Source organism: Dipodomys ordii, unplaced genomic scaffold, assembly GCF_000151885.1.
Source record: "Dipodomys ordii isolate 6190 unplaced genomic scaffold, Dord_2.0 Scaffold1, whole genome shotgun sequence".
NCBI lineage: Eukaryota > Metazoa > Chordata > Mammalia > Rodentia > Heteromyidae > Dipodomys > Dipodomys ordii.
The window spans coordinates 29,045,242-29,062,922 of NW_012267217.1; the positions used below are offsets into that span (position 1 = coordinate 29,045,242).

At 41.7% G+C, this 17,681-nt stretch overlaps 1 protein-coding gene across 1 annotated transcript in view; it reads right to left on the reverse strand.

The window, feature by feature from the left end:
• Window positions 1–17,681, reverse strand: part of Xpo4 (exportin 4) — a 108,808-nt gene that overhangs the window by 77,492 nt on the left and 13,635 nt on the right. The window contains exon 3 of the mRNA XM_013012574.1: window positions 405–586. Within this exon, the coding sequence (XP_012868028.1) occupies window positions 405–586 (182 nt within the window). The remainder of the gene's footprint in view (window positions 1–404; window positions 587–17,681) is intronic.

The window sequence follows — 17,681 nt, forward strand, 5'->3', positions numbered from 1 at the left end:
AGGGGTAAAAATTGTTAAGAATATTATGGTATTTTAACTTACATTTAACAAACAAATGATTGTGCAAAAATGGTGATTATGACTACTAAAGCAGAATGAAAAAACAGACATATAAGAAATGTACTCATTATCTTGCCCATGTAATTGTAACCCCTCTGTACAGTATGTTCACAAAAAAGAAAAAGAAAAAAAAGAAAAAACACAGACATGAGAAAGCAAAAAACAAATTACTCTTTCTACATTATATACACAGTTTAAAACATTAGAAGAAAACTAAACAAATAAAATTTGGATTTATTAACTTGTATACTTTTCCTCTTATGTAAATAGATACTGTTGCTATAATGCTATTTGTATAAGACAAACTAAATTTTTTCATAAACATAAAAAATTAGCATACTTACCACAGTGGGATTACCACTACTTATCAATTGGCTGACTTCATGAAAAATGCCTTTGCAGTCAATAGATTTATCTAATGATCCTCGTTTTACAATTACTGCTACTGCTAATAGAATCTGTTCCCGAACATACTTTTGGAGGCTGTAAGACATAAAAAAGTAATTGTAAAAGCATTTACCTGTATCTAATGTAAAAATATTCACACATTTCTCACCATGCTTTAAGCTGCTTCATTTATATGTGAAAGTAATGATGTCTATGTACAAACACCAAACCAAGACATAGTTTGAATCCAGGCTCCATTATGTAATGGCTATGTATCCCCAAGTAAGACCACACTGGGAAGACGTTTTCTCATCTTTAAAATGGGGTAATACGAACAGTGGCATTACACAGATGAAATATTCCTAATTTTGCCCAGTATATACTAAGCATTTCAGGCTGGGTTCAAACTTTAAGTTAGTTCCTTGTTGAATTTTTGTGGAGAAAAAAATCACTAAGATATGTCTGTCTAGCAAGTGGGAGGCCTTAAATTCAAACTCCAGTTGTTCCTTCCCCTCCCCAATCTAAGTCAGGTGCTATGGCTCACATCTGTAATCCTATGAGGTTGAGACTGGAAGATGGTAATTTGAGGATAACTTGGGTAGAAAAGTTAGACTACATATCCAAAATGACCAGCAGAAACCCCAGGCTGGAGTCATAGCTCATGTAGCAGGAGTAACTGCCTAGAAGCACAATGATCTGAGTTCAAACCCCAAATCCACCCAAAATCAAACAAGTGAAAAACAAAAAAACCTGTCCTACCCATGACCTCATGTGTAAGAACCCATCCCAAGGAAGACATTTTACAAAGCACTTTTATTCACAAGAGCAGAAAATGCCTTTTAGAACTTTTACTTAAAAGTAGGGCTCAGAGCTGGGTATCTGACTCCTTCCTGTAATCTTAGCTAAAATCAAGAGGCTAAGATCAAAGGATCATAGTTCAAAGCCAACCAAAGGAGAAAAATCTATAAGATTCTTATTTCCAGTTAACCAGCAAAAAAAAGCCGCAATATCCTTCTAGCTTCTCCTATATCCTCTCAACTTGCCAGGTATCAAATTAAGATCTAAGCTAAGAACAGTGGCTCATGTCTTTAATTCTAGCTACTTAGGAGACTAAGATCTGAGGATCATGGTTTGAAGCCAGCTTGGGGAAGAAAGAGTCTGAGTCTCTTATTTCCAATTAACCAAAAAGCCAGAAGTAGTAGAGCACCAGCCTTGAACACAAAAGCTCTGGGACAGCACCAAAGCTCTGAGTTTAAACCCCAGGATGAGAGCACATACAGGTACTTGCATGCAAACACACACACCTCAGAAAATGTGATTATAACTCTGACCTCACTCCTTCCATATGAGCTCAAAACCACAGGGATATGGAAATTTTTAGTTACCAGCTCCATACACCATCACTTGTAGTCCTCTGAACTTGTTTCTAGTCCCACTGTTAGGACTGTGATGGCACTTCCTCAGTTTACTAAGGGCTTTAAAAACTAGCTACTAAAGGTTCCCAAGCACTCACACATAATGTAACACATCATCGGTTAGTATTGCTTAACTTTATCCTGCTGATTGGCTATCCTCTCTAAACACATATGTGTTTGTAAAACTCATTGCCTATATCATAGCAAGCATTTATTAGGTATTGTCCAAATGAACAAATGTATCCCTATGTCTAAACTGAAGCGAAAAGTATTCCTCCAAGATAGACTTTAAGCATCTACTTCTATTCATTAAGCAAATAAATTATTAAAAGCTGTAAGAATGTTAAACAAAAAGGAAACTGATAATGATTACTAGAAAAATGTATATAAACCTGATTATTACTAGTAAAAATGTACATAAAGCTAGTTTCAAATCTTAGTTAAGAATTAGAAATAACATTTACTGAGTTCTTATAATATGCAAAGCTATCAATAAACAAACTTCATGAAAATGAACACCTTAAGTCTCACAACAACTTAAGTTAAAACTGCATACTATGTACTGCTCACTTCATTTAATAACCAGAACATTAATGCCCTAAGATTAGTCAATTGACTTGCAAAGATCAAAGTTAAAATAGTAGACATGGAATGCAAGTTCCTTGACCAAAATGCTATAGGCCTTTTCAAAAAGAGTACTGTGTGTCTCACTATATACCTCAATTAGAACAGAAAACATTCTGTGCATGTAATACAATATACATAACTATACCAGTCTATACCATATAACCTATTATTTCTTCCTATTAGGATATATACCAATATTTTATTTGAATCTAATACACACTGTAGAACATTAAAAGATAAAAATGTCACCTTAGTATATAGAACAATGGATACTGCTTTCTCAGGACTACAAATTATTAATTGATTTTTGTGTGGTGGTGTCAATACTCAGGACTACAAATAAATCTATCCATCCACCCACCCATTCATCCATTCATTCATTAATCCATATTTAGACAAAAAAAAGAATAGTGCTAGATTTTAAAAGACTTAAAAGAGCCAGGCGCTGGTGGCTCATGCCTGTAATCCTAGCTACTTAGGAGGCTGAGACCTGAGGATCAAGGTACAAAGCCAGCTGAGGCAGGAAACTCCTGAGACTCTTATCTCCAATTAATCACAAGAAAACCAGAAGTGGCTTGTGGGTCAAAAGGGTCAAGTGCTAACTTTGAGCAAAAGAACTCAGGGACAGTACCCAGGCCTCAAGTTGAAGCCCTATGACCAAAAAAAAAAAAAGACCACAAAGATATGACAACTAAAAAGAATGAATAATCTGTAGTTAAACCCTGGGTTAAAAAATAATAACCTATTCACCTAAATTTGTAAAGCCAACATTACTAGATCTAAATGTAGGGAAATAGTGGCTCACACCTTTAATCTTAGCTACTCTGGAGGCTGAAATCTAAGAATCATGGTTTGAAGCAGACTGGGCAGAAAAGTCTGTAAGTCTTTTCCACCAGAAAACTAGAAAGTGGTGCTGTGGCTCAAAGTGGTATAGTGCCCTTGAATGAAAAAGCTCAATTACCTTGGCCCTGAGTTCAAGCCCCAAAACCAACCAAAAAAAAAAAAAAAAAAAAAGAACAAAACAACAACAATAAAAAAAAAAAACTGGAATATTTGTTATAACATAATTATGCAAATAACTGGCAAAATCAGAATATGGAGTTAGAGATATTAGATAATACAAGTACACCAGTTATGTAAAGCATCACAATGAGTAAGGTACATAACCAAATGATTCAAACATGCAATTTAAACCTCTACTAGAGATGGATGTATCTTTATTTTCCTTTTTATTGCTGGTCCTAGGGCTTGAACTCAGGGCTTCAGTATTAACCCTTAACTTTTTTGGCTCAAGGCTAGTGCGATACCACTTGAGCCACAGCTCCACCTCCATTTTTTCCTTCATATTTAGTTGGAGATAAGTCTCAAAAGGCTTTCCTGCCCCGGTGAGCTTCAAACTATGATACTCAGATCTCAGCCTCCTAAATAGCTAAAATTACAGATGTGAGCCACTAACACCCGGCTTTGTACTATTCTTTCTTTTTTTTCCAGGTGGGGGGGCGTACTGGGGTTTGAACTCAGAGCTTCATACTTGCTCAGGCACTTTACCACTGGAGCCAAACTTCTTCTTTATTATACTATTTGATGAATGTTCCAATTTTTTTTCCAAAATATAAAGTAAAGGAGAGAGGGTGGGCATGGCTCAAGTGGTAGAGTTCTTGCCTAGCATGAAGGAGACCCTGGGTTCTATCTTAACACCACGAAAAAGAAAAATAGTCCGTTTGGGAAAAATTTATAGATTATTTCAATATAAACCCCTGAACCAATTGTAAAATAATTTATGAACTCATCAAACTGGTTTAAGAATGGAATTATTTCAGGTAATACAAGATAGTATAACATATAAGCACTACACAATTCTGTCACACAGTTAAACCTGCCTAACTCTGCAGTACCCCATGAATCCCAGGCTATGGGAAAAGGAAAGGTTGTGATAAACAATCAGCTATAGGAAGGAACCATCCAGGGGATCTTCAGAACTTCTCCTGTGATGCTGATCCTGAAAGCTTCCAGAACTTGCTGCCTCATGTTATCTCTGACCTGTTAACAAGTCAAAACCCAGAATATTGAAGAAATTTTACATCAGCTCCTTAAGGCCACATAAACTGCTCTTCAAAAAATACTTTAGCCGGTGCCAGTGGCTCAGGAAGCTAAGATCTAAGGATCGCAGTTCAAAGCCAACCCAGGCAGGAAGGTCCATGAGACTCTTTATCTCCAATTAATCACTAGAAAAACAGAACAGGTGCTGTGGCTCAAATAGTAGAGTACTAGCCTTGATCTGAAGAGCTCAGGAACAGCGCCCAAGCCTGGAGTTCAAAGCCCAAAACCAAGGGGGGGGGAATACTTTAGGGGGGGCTGTGAATGGGGCTCAGTGGTAGAGTGCTTGTACGAAGCCCCGGATCAATTCCTCAGTACCACATAAACGGAAAAGGCTGTAAGTGGTGCTGAGGCTCAAGTGGTAGAGTGCTAACCTTGAGCAAAAGAAACTAAGGACAGTGGCCAGGCCCTGAGTTCAAGCCCCAGAACTGGCCAAAAAACAAAAAGCCAGGTAATATCACCTTAGTGATACTTTTTAAAGCCTTACTAAACAACAACAACAACAAAAAATCAACCAATCTACTATGAAAGAAGAAAAGCTTAAAATCAGAAGCAAGTCACCTTTATTGTACAAAATTTTTAAAAAGCTATAATTAGCCAGGCACCAGTGACTCACAAGTGTAATCCTAGCTACTCAGAGGCTGAGACCTGAAGATCTTGGTTCAAAGCCAGACAGTGCAGGAAATTCCATGAAACTTTTATCTCCAATTAACCACCAGAAAACCAGAAGTGCCACTGTGGCTCCAAGTGATAGAGAGCTAGCCTTGAATGTAATAGCTCAAGGACAACAGTTAGGACCTGAGTTCAAAACCCATTGACTAACAAAAAATTTAAAAAAATAACACAGTAATGCCCCCTAAATTAAAATTTGTGTGTTATTTTGGTTTCTGGAGGTGCCTGGGATCAGACCCAGGCAGGGCTGTGCATATGACAGGGAAGCACTTTACCACTACAGCCCCTATCTAAATTTCATCTTATGTATATGTTTTTCACCCATTAATTGCCATTTCAGAGCACATTTCTGAATGAGTACATAACAAATTTTTTATTGAATATGGAGATGTACATCTATAGTACTAATTGTACAAAGAGCAAACATACAATGTTCATTGTCAATTCTGTTTGAGGGCTTTAAGAAAAACTAAATGAGGGGCTGGGCAGGTGGCTCAGTGGTAGAGTGCTTGCCTGGCATGTATGAGGCCCTGGGTTTAAATTCCTCAGCATAAACATAAGCAGAAAAAGCCAGAAGTGGTGCTGTGGCTCAAGTGGTAGGGTGCTAGCCTTGAGCTACAGAGCTGAGAGACAGCACCCAGACCTAGAGTTCAATCCCCATGACCAACAAAAGAAAAAAAAAAAGAAAAAGAAAAATTAAATGAGTTTCTCCTCAAAATCATATAGGCAATAAATATATAAAGGCTTGTAAATATGTTTGAACATTAGAGAAGAAAAATTGTTTTATCATAGAACCTAATCCCCTTTTCAAAGAACTGCTTTTCTGGGGGGGAGGGGAGCCGGGGGTGGGTCGTGGGGCTTGAACTCTGGGCCTGGCCACTGTCCCTCAGCATTTCAGCTTAAGGCTGGCTCTCTACCACTTGAACCACAGTGCCACTTCTGATTTTCTAGTAGTTTATTAAAGATAAAGAGTCTCAAGGACTTTCCTGCCTGGGCTGGTTTTGAACTGAGATCCTCAGATCTTAGCCTCCGGAGTAGCTAGGATTACAAGCATGAGACAACAGCACCTGGCAAGAACTTGCTTTTTTCTTACAAGAAGATTCTACCCGCAATTCTTTTTTTTTTTAATTGTGAAAATACCATACAGAGGGGTTACAATTACATGGGCAAGGTAATGAGTATATTTCTTATCAAGCATCGTTGCCTCCTCCTTTGTTTCCCCTTACTATCTCCAACAGTCCTCCCTTTCCCCCCTCCCCTCCTCCCTCCCCCCCCCCCCCCCCCGCCAAAGTTGTAAAGTTTGTTTTTCGACATAATGTACATCTCATTGTTGCAATGGGTCCACCTGTATCCCTATTTAAACAATTTATTTTTTCCCCTTCCCCCCCCACAAATTATACCAACATCAAATACAGTGAAAACAGGGTTATACCGTGGGGGAGGGACATACAAAACAACAAAGAAATCGTCTTATAATTATGTTAGAAACAATAGCAAGAAAGAAAAACCATTTGAGTCCTTATCTTGGGGTACATTTCACCTAACATTAACTTATCTGACCATTTCTGCTTGTCTTAGACATATACTAGTTATTGCAAATAAGGGAAAGCATGGGACCTATGTTTCTTTGGGCATGGCTTACTTCACTTAATAAGTCTTTCTATTTCCTAACAAATGGGGCAATGTCATTCTTTCTGATGGAGGCACAGAATTCCATTGTGTATACATACCACATTTTCTTGATCATTCATCTACTGAGGGGCATCTGGGTTGGTTCCATATCTTAGCTATGGTAAATAATACTGCAATAAACACAGTTGTGCTGGTAGCTTTAGTAAGGTCTTGTTTGTGATCATTTGTGTAAATGCCCAAAAGTGGGATTGCTGGGTCATAGGGGAGCTCTATGTGGAGTTTTTTATTTTGGGGGGGGGGGTCTGGTCTTGGGCCTGAACTCTGGGCCTGGGCGCTGTCCCTCAGCTCTTCAGCTCAAGGCTAGCGCTCTACCACTTGAGCCACAATGCCACTTCCGACTTTTTTTTTCTGCTTATGTGGTGCTGAGGAATCAAACCCAGGGCCTCATGCATGCAAGCAAGTGCTCTACCACTGAGCCACCTTCCCAGCCCCTATGTGGAGTCTTTTAAGGAACCTCCTTACTACTTTCCAAAGTTCTACCTGCAATTCTATGTATATTAAATGTAACATCTGCCGGGCTCCGGTGGCTCACGCCTGTAATCCTAGCTACTCAGGAGGCTGAGATCTGAGGATCACGGTTCAAAGCCAGACTGGGCAGGAAATAACCATGAGACTCCTATCTCCAATAAATCACTAGAAAACCGGAGTGGCGCTGTAGCTCAAGTGGTAGAGCGCTCACCTTGAGCTGAAGAGCTGAGGGACAGCACCCAGGCCCAGAGTTCAAGCCCCATGACCGACAAAAATAAATAAATAAATAACGTAACATTTTGTTTGTGATTTATTTTTGTGTGTGTGCCAGTCCTGGGCTTGAACTCAGGACCGGTGCTTTTTTGCTGTCCCTGAGCTTTTTTGCTCAAGGCTAGCACTCTGCCACTTGAGCCACAGCTCCACTTTTGGGTTTTGGGTGATTAATTGGAGGTAAGACTTTCCTGGACTTTCTGCCTGGGCTGGCTTTGAATCACAATCTTCAGATCTCACCTCCTGACTAACTAGGAGTACAGGCATTATCTACTGTCATCCCATTTTGTTAATGGTTCGTTTTTTTTTTCTTTTTTTTTTTGGGGGGGGGTCAGTTGTGGGGCTTGAATTCTGATCTTGGGCACTGTCCCTCAGCTCTTCAGCTTGAGGCAAGCACTCTATCCCTTGAGCCACAGTGCCACTTCTGGTTTTCTGGTGGTTAACTGGAGATCAGAATTTCACGGACTTTCCTGCACAGGCTGGTTTTGAACCGTGATCCTCAGATCTCAGCCTCCCGAGTAGCTAGGATTACAGGCATGAGCCACCAACGCCCAGCCATGTTAATGGTTCTTAATCTCTCCCTTCTCCTCAATCTTGGGAATCACCTACCTGTCTTGTAATACTTAGCCCATTCTAAGCTTAAAACATATCAAAGAAATAAGCCTCTCTATCAAGCTCATAAGAAGATTAAGTATTGGGCTGGGAAGGTGGCTCAGTGGTAGAGCACTTGCCTTGCATGCATGAGGCCCTGGGTTCAATTCCTCAGCACCACATAAGAAAAAAGCTGGAAGTGGCCGGGCGCTGGTGGCTAACGCCTGTAATCCTAGCTACTCAGGAGGCTGAGATCTGAGGATCGAGGTTCAAAGCCAGCCCGGGCAGGAGAGACCGTGAGACTCCTATCTCCAATAAAACTACCAGAAAACCGGAAGTGGCGCTGTAGCTCAAGTAGTAGAGCGCTCGCCTTGAACTGAAGAGCTGAGGGACAGCACCCAGGCCCAGAGTTCAAGCCCCACAGCCGACCAAAAAAAAAAAAAGAAAAGAAAAAAGCTGGAAGTGGCGCTGTGGCTCAAGTGGTAGAGCACTAGCCTTGAGCTGAAGAGCTGAGGGACAGCGCTCAGTCCCAGAGTTCAGGCCCCATGACTGGACCCCCTCCAAAAAAAAACAAAAAAAAAAACCTCCAAATATATGTTTTCATTTGTGTGTGGAAGCTAGACCTAAAAGACACATATTCATAAACATGTACATAAGATTATATGCTGGGAGTGCTGGGAAGGTGGCTCAGTGGTAAAGTACTTGCCTTGCATGCATGAGGCCCTGGGTTTGATTTCTTAGCACCACATAAGCAGAAAAAAAAAGCCGGAAGTGGCGCTGTGGCTCAAGTGGTAGAGCGCTAGCCTTGAGCTGAAGAGCTGAGGGACAGTGCCCAGGCCCAGAGTTCAGGTCCCACGACCAGACCACCACCCCCCCCCCCCGCAAAAAAAAGAACTGTATTGAAGTATTTAATGCTTTCAAAAGATTTTAGCCAGGCACCAGTCTCATACCTGTAATCCTAGCTACTTAGGTGGCTGAGATCTAAGGATCTCAGTTGAAAGCCAGGACAGGCAGAGAAATTTACCTCCAATTAACTACCCAAAAAAGCTGGAGGCAGAGCTGTGGCTCAAATGGTAGAGTGCCAGAACTGAGCAGAGAAGTTCAGGAACAGCTCCCAGGCACTGAATTCAAGTCAAAGGCACAGGAGGGAAGGAGAAGAAGAGGGAGAGGGAGAGGAAAGGCAGAAAAGATTTTAATAGTTAAGTACTGTGAATGGCTTAATTATAATTGAGAGGTATTTTTCCTTCCATTTCTCAATTCCTATTCTAACCATTCTTTCCAATTGAATAACATTAGTTTAACAAGGTATCTCATCATTAACATGTGCTTACTGTATCCTGAGCACGCGCGCATACAGACACACACACACATACACACACGTACTTATCAGTAAGCACTACTACCCTCACATTATTCTGTTCTATATACAAATGAACTCAGAATTACCACGAAATTTCTGAATCATTCTTTAACTCACTACCTTTGACCAGACCACAAAGGCATAATTACAGAATGTAATATGCTACTCAGTCTCCAAACAAAATATTTCTAAAACTAATAATCTAAAAGCTATCCTGATAGTCAAATGCACTTGTAACCAAAAAGGACAGTTCTGAATGTATTAATGTGATAACACTATTTCATTTACAAAACACAGAATGTAAAAAAAAATGCACATTGAGCACAGTGGCTCATGCCTGTAATCCCAACTACTGGATTGAGACAGTCTGAGTAAAAAGTTAATGAAGTCTCATCTCATCCAACAGCTAGATGTAGTTGTGGCACACACTTGTCATTCCAGGTACGCAAGTAATATAAATAGGAACGTTACAATCCAGTCTGGCACAGGCATTAACAAAAAAAGTCTACTCTAAAATATAATTAAAGCAAAAAAAAAAAGAGATGGTAAGTCAAGTGGTCAAACACCTGCCTGGTACACACAAGATTCTATGCTTATAAAAAAAAAAAAAAGACTCTTCTCTCCAATTAACCACCATGTGGCATTGTGGCTCAACTGGTAGAGCCCTAACCTTGAACTGAAGAGTTCACGGACAGTACCAGGCCCTGAGTTCAAGCTCCAGGATCAAAAAAAAAAAAAAAAAGCTGGGCATCATGTGGGTAAATCCTGTAATTCTAACTATTCAGGAGGCTGAGATCTGAGAACTGCAATTCAAAACCAACCCTGGCAGAAAAGTTTGTGAAACAAATCCCCAATTAATCACCAAAAAGCCAGAAGTGGAGCTATGGCTCAAGTGGCAGAGCACTAATCTTGAGCAGAAAAACTACACGACAGTGACCAGGCTCTGAATTCAAGCCCCAGTACCAGCACAAAAAAAAAAAATCAAGGGGCTAGGAATGTGGCTTAGTGGTACAGTGTTTGCCTAGCATGCATGAAGCCCTGGGCTGGATTCCTCAGTATCACATCAACAGAAAAAGTGGCACTGTGGCTCAAGCGGTAGAGTGGTAGCCTTGAGCGCAGAGAGGCTCAGGGACAAAGCTCAGGCCCTTAAGTTTATACCCCAGGGCAGTAAAAAAAAAAAAAAAGATATAAAAATCAATTTCAAATCAATCAAAGAACTCAAAAGTAAAACCTCAAACTTTAAACGTACTACAGAAAAACATGGGGAAAACCCTGGAAGTTATAGACACCGGTAATTATTTCTTTTCTTTTTTTGGTCAGTCATGGGGCCTGAACTCTGGGCCTGGGCATTGCCCCTCAGCACTTCAGCTCAAGGCTACTACTCTACCACTTGAGCCACAGCGCCACTTCTGGCTTTTCCTGCTTATGTGGTACTAAGAAATCGAACCCAGGGCCTCTTGCATGCAAGGCAGGTAATCTACCACTGAGCTACCTTCCCAGCCTCCAGGTAATTATTTTCTGAATAGGAAGACCTCCAACTGCTCAACAAACAAGAGTAAGAGTTGACAAATAGGACTACAACAAAGGAAGAAATAATTACTAGAATCACAGACAATCCATGACAGACAATCCACAGAAAGGAGAAAACCTTCACTAGCTATTCAACAGCTAAAAGATAAAGATGCCAAGTGCTGGTGGCTCATGCCTGTAATCCTAGCTACTCAGGAGGCTGAGATCTGAGGATTGCAGTTCAAAGCCAGCCTAGGCAGGAAATGTCTGTGGGACTTTTTCCCCCTAGTGGTGGAGCTTCAACTCAAGGCCTGGGCACCATCCCTGAGCTCTGTTGGTCAAGGCTATCACTCTACCACTTTGAGCCATAGCACTATTTCTGGTTTTCTGGTAGTTCCAGAGACAGAAGTCTCCTGGCCCATGAGACTATCTCCAATAAAACAGAAGGAGCCATCTGGCTCAATGAGTCATAGCATGGAGCCTTTTGGCTCAGAGAAAGTGCCCATGCTCCAAGTTCAAGCCCTACAACAGAAAGAAAGAAAAAAAAAGAGAAAGAGAGAGAGAAGGAAGGAAGGAAGGAAGGAAGGAAAGAGAGGGAAATAGGGAAAGAGAGGAAAGAAAGAGGGGGGGAAAGAGGAAAGGTGAAAAGGAAGGATGGAGAAAGAGTAAGAGAAAGAGAAAAACAGAAAGAAAGAGAGAAAGAATAAGAGAAAGAGAAGAGAGAAAGAAAGAAAAAGAAAGAAGAAAAGAGAAAAGAAAGATGCAAGGAGCTGGAAAGCAGCTTAGTGGTAGAGTGCTTGCCTCGCATGCATGAGGCCCTGGGTGCAATACCTTAGCACCACATAAGCAGAAAAAAAGCCGGAAGTGGCGCTGTGGCTCAAGTGGTAGAGCACTAGCCTTGAGCTGAAGAGTTAAGGGACAGAGCCCAGGCCCAGAGTTCAGCCCCCACGACCGACAAAAATAGAGAGGGAGGGAGGGGAAGGAGAGAGGAGAGGGAAAGGGAGCAAGCAAGCAAGCAAGCACGAACTTATCAGTTTGGGTTTTCTTCCAGGTAGAAAAGTTTACTAGGGCAGAGGGGAGCAAACTATCAGCCTGCACTTGATGAGAGAAAAGAAGGGGAAAAGAGGAGGAAGAAGAGGAAGAAGGAGAGAGGGAACTTGTGTTTGAGAAGGATTATATAGGGAAAGGCGAGGTGTGACCACAGCTGATTCCCGCAGCTTATTGTCTGAAGGAGGCTGACAGGGCAGTTCAGGAAGTGACCTCAATGTATGAGGAAGTGACCTCAGAGTCTCACAGGTGATTGACAGGTGATTACTGGTTTCAGTTTCTCATAAGGGTACATGCTTGTCTTTCCCAAGGAGGAAGGGGCTACTCTCCTGGGCAGACTTTGATAGTGATAAAGGGGTGTCGAAGGCTGGGAATGTGGCTTAGTGGTAGAATGTTTGCCTAGCATTCATGAAGCCCTGGATTCAATTCCTCAGTACCACATAATAAGGCCAAAAGTGGTGCTGTGGCTCAAGTGGTACAGTGCTAACCCTGAGCAAAAGAAGCTCAGGGACAGTGCCTAGGCCCTGAGTTCAAGCTCCAGAACAGCAAAAGCAAAAAAAAAAAAAAAAGGGGGGGGTGGGAGGAGAGCCAACTCTCTCTGGTTACTTCTGGCTGACAAGGGGTGTCAGTTTTAGAGGTAAAAGGTAGAGATGTTGTCTGGTCCGGAAAAAGACAGTAATAATGGTTCCTTGTTTGTGAATGTGTACACATCTTTGGATAAAATCTGAAAGAAATCTTGTGAGGCAGGGACAGATGTAGAGAGAAGATGAAAAGACAGTGTGGGGGATGCTTAGATAGCAATGGTAAAGGGAACAAGAAGAGGTCGTCAGAAGGCAGATTTACCCTTGGACAGAGATGAGGGGATCCAGTGACTCCTGACACTAAACCCCTCTCAGGTTTTCCCACTAGATGCAAGGTTCACCAAAAGGCACTGCCACATGGTTCAGGCAGAAAAGAATTTATCGGGGGGAGGGGGAACTGCCAGCCTGTACAAGATGGAGGTGTGCAGAGACAGAAGAAAAGGAGAGAAGAAAAGGAAGAGGAGGAAAAGAAGACTTATCCTTTTTAAAACACATCTTTTATTCACACTCAACAACAGGCACTTCTGGAGACCTCCAAGTTGAAGCCCCATGATGGGGGGGGGAGGGGGAGATAAAATCCAGAATATACAAAGAGCTTTAAAAAAAAAAAAGCACAACAGTGAAAGAAAAAATAATCCAGGTGAGCACCGGTGGCTCACACCTGTAATCCTAGCTACTCAGGAGGCTGAGATCTGAGGATCACAGTTCAAAGCCAGCGGGGTAGGAAAGTCTGTGAAACTCGCATCTCCAATTAACCACCAGAAAACCGGAAGTGGCTCAAGTGGTAGAGCACTAGCTAGCCTTGAGCTGAAGAGCTCTGGGACAGCACCCAAGCCCAGAGGCCAAGCCCACCACTGCCAAAATAAAAAGGAAAGAAAAAGTAATCCAATTAATTAATTAATGGGCATACAAATTAGGTTAATTCTCAAAAAAATACAAATGACTAATAGATACAGCCCATAAAGCAAATCAAACAACACTAAGATCCTATCTCAACCCAATCAGAACAGCAGCCATCAGAAAAACAACAAACACTTGTAACTAATACAATCACTATGGAAATAAGTATAGAGGCTCCTCAAGAAACTTAAAATTAGCTCTCTTTATGCCCCTACCTTACCACTCGATCAAATATCTGTAGAAAACATGCTCAAAGGATGTATGTCTAATCTGACAGTAAATACAAGAAAGATACTCACATCCATGTTTATTACAGCTCTCAGCAGAGGTGCCCATAGACAGATAAATGGATAAGGATATGATACATATATAGCATGAAATTCTACACAGTCATTAGGGAAAAAATGAAATATCATTTACAGGAAAATGGAACTGAAGAACATGTAGAATAGGACAAGTTCAAAACTCCAAATATAGGATTGTGAATGTGGCTTAGTGGTAGAGTGCTTGCCTAGCCTGCATGTAACCCTGGGTTCAATTCCTCAATACCACATAAACAGAAAAATGCTGGAAGTGGCACTGTGGCTCAAGTGGTAGAGCGTTAGTCTTGAGCACAGAGAAGCTTACAACCAGAGCCCAGACCCTAAATTCAAGCCCCAGAGCTGGCAAAAAAAAAAACAAGGGGCTGGGAAGGTGGCTCAGTGGTAGAGCACTTGCCTTGCATGCTCGAGGCCCTGGGTTCGATTCCTCAGCACCACATAAGAAAAAAGCTGGAAGTGGCCGGGCGCTGGTGGCTAACGCCTGTAATCCTAGCTACTCAGGAGGCTGAGATCTGAGGATCGAGGTTCAAAGCCAGCCCGGGCAGGAGAGACCGTGAGACTCCTATCTCCAATAAAACTACCAGAAAACCGGAAGTGGCGCTGTAGCTCAAGTAGTAGAGCGCTCGCCTTGAACTGAAGAGCTGAGGGACAGCACCCAGGCCCAGAGTTCAAGCCCCACAGCCGACCAAAAAAAAAAAAGAAAAGAAAAAAGCTGGAAGTGGCGCTGTGGCTCAAGTGGTAGAGCACTAGCCTTGAGCTGAAGAGCTGAGGGACAGCGCTCAGTCCCAGAGTTCAGGCCCCATGACTGGACCCCCTCCAAAAAAAAACAAAAAAAAAAACCTCCAAATATATGTTTTCATTTGTGTGTGGAAGCTAGACCTAAAAGACACATATTCATAAACATGTACATAAGATTATATGCTGGGAGTGCTGGGAAGGTGGCTCAGTGGTAAAGTACTTGCCTTGCATGCATGAGGCCCTGGGTTTGATTTCTTAGCACCACATAAGCAGAAAAAAAAAAGCCGGAAGTGGCGCTGTGGCTCAAGTGGTAGAGCGCTAGCCTTGAGCTGAAGGGCTGAGAGACAGCGCCCAGGCCCAGAATTCAGGCCCCAGGACCGGACCAAAAAAATAAAAAAAAGATTATATGCTGGGAATGGTTAGTGGCAGAGTACTTGCCTAGCATGCATGAAGCCCTGGGTTCAGTTCCTCAGCACCACATACACAGAAAAAGCAAGAAATGGCAAAGTGGCTCAAGTGGTAGAGTGCTGGCCTTGAGCAAAAGAAGCTCAAGGACAATGCCCAGGTGCTGAGTTCAAGCCCCAGGACTGGCAAAAAAAAAAAAATTATATATCTGCATACATAGAGATACACATATATAGAAAGCACAAGTCTAACTATGGGATTATACAGAAAGATGAGGAGAAAGGGAAGGGAGAGGGGGGAAAAAAAGATGGGAGAGTGAATAAGAAATATAGTGCAACTATGTATGAAGACTACATAAGGAAACTCAAGGCAAACTTGATCTTAAGAGGAATGGAGGAACAACAGAAAGGGTTATTCAAATATATGCATGTCTGAAATACCATAGTGAAGTCTCTTAGTGCAAGAAAAACAGGCTGGGATGGGAAATAGTGAGGTGCCTTGGAAGGAGGGTTAAAAGGGGTGAACAAAAATGAATTTGGTCCAAGTAGTTTATTTGTATATATGAATATACAACAATACCTAGTGAAATTGTTTTAAGGGGAGTAGGTCAAGAGTAACAGTTGAGGATGAGATACTTTATGCATGTATATGTGAAAATGTCATAATAAAATTGCCATTATACAATTAATATATAATTTAAAAACCTGAACCACCATAATAATATAATCTAAAAGTTAATACTAGCCACTTAGTTGACTAATATGCTACAAACAATAAAATCATCACATCAGAAACCTCCAAAAGCCAACAAGTGGAGCTGTGGATCAAGTGACAAAGCACTAGTCTTGAGCACAAAAGGGCAGGGACAGCACTCAAGTCTTGAGTTAAAGTTCCAGGACCAAAAGAAAAAATAAATCATCAAATCAATCCATTAAATTACAGTTTTTCCCCCCAGTCCTGGAGCTTGAACTCAGGACCTGAGCTCTTTTTGCTCAAGGCTAGCAATCGACCACTTCCAGTTTTGAGTACTTAATTGGAGATAAGTGTATCACAGAGACTTTTCTGCTGGTGCTGGCTTTGAATCACAATCCTCAAACCTCAGCCTCCTGAGTAAACTGGAATTACAGGAGTAAGCCACTGTTGCCTAGTGACTTGAGTTTCTTAAAACCAAAATTCTGAATTCACTCTTGAGGAAAAGATCTGTTAGTATGTGTCTTAGTCCCAAGTTCTCAGCAGGCAGGCTACCACAGAAACATAACTTGAGGGCTGGGAAGGTGGCTCAATGGTAGTGTTTGCCTTGCATGCATGAATGAGGCCCTGGGTTCGATTCCTCAGCACCACATAAGCAGAAAAGGCCGGAAGTGGATGAGACTCTTATGCCCAATTAATCATAGAAAAAGCTGGAAGTAGCTCAAAGTGGAGAGCGTTTGCCTTAAGCAAAAAATCTCAGGGATAGCCCCTAATCCCAGAGTATAAGCCCCACAACTGATCAGAAAAAACTGCTCTATCTCATTATTATTGCCATTTCTCTCTTGCTAGCCCTAATGTAAAAAAAGGTATACTTTAGCTGGGCGCTGGTGGCTCACACCTGTAATCCTAGCTACTCAGGAGGCTGAGATCTGAGGATCATGGTTCAAAGCCAGCCCGGGCAGGAAGTCCAGGAGACTCTTGTCTCCAATTAACCACCAAAAAAACAGAAGCGGCACTGTGGCTTAAGTGGTAGAGCACTAGCCTTGAGCTAAAGAGCTGAGGGACAGTGCCCAGGCCCAGAGTTCAAGCCCTACGACCAAACAACAACAACAAAAAAAAGTATACATTATTATAGGTATGAATATATAGGAAAAAACATTATAGAATTGGTTTAAAGTATCCACTGGGGTTCTTAGAATGTACCCACTGCAGTAAGGGGACTAGTGCACTGGTCATTTCACAGGTGAAGAAACTGAGATACAGTTCAAGTAATGTACCCATAGTCACAGATTAGCTAGAAGTTGAACTAGAACATAAACTCAAGGAGTATGACAGCAGCATTCTAACTCTGAACAGAAACTATACTTACATGCCACAAATTAGAAGAGGCAGATCTCTTCTACAAGTCCTCCTTTAAGGCCCAAAACAGTTACCTGGTTGTTTTACAGTGCCTTCTTTAAACAGAAACATTTGGAAAGAATTTATAACAAAGGACCCTTTCACTGTTCTCATTGCCACAAAAAGCAAAAACTATTTTTTTTTCGTTTGGCTAGTCCTTAGTCTTGAACTCTGGGCCTGGGCACTGTCCCTCAGCTCTTCAGCTCAAAGCAAGCACTCTACCACTTATGCCAAAGCACCACTTCCAGTTTTCTGGTAGTTAATTGGAGATAAGAGTCTCATGGAGGGCTGGGAAGTTGGCTCAGTAGTATAGTGCTTGTCTTGCAAGCATGAGTCCCTGGATTTGATTCCTTAGCACCATATAAGCAGAAAAAGCCAGAAGTGGTGCTGTGGCTCAAGTGGTAGAGCACTAGTCTTGAGCTGAAGAGCTGAGGGACAGCGCCCAGGCCCAGAG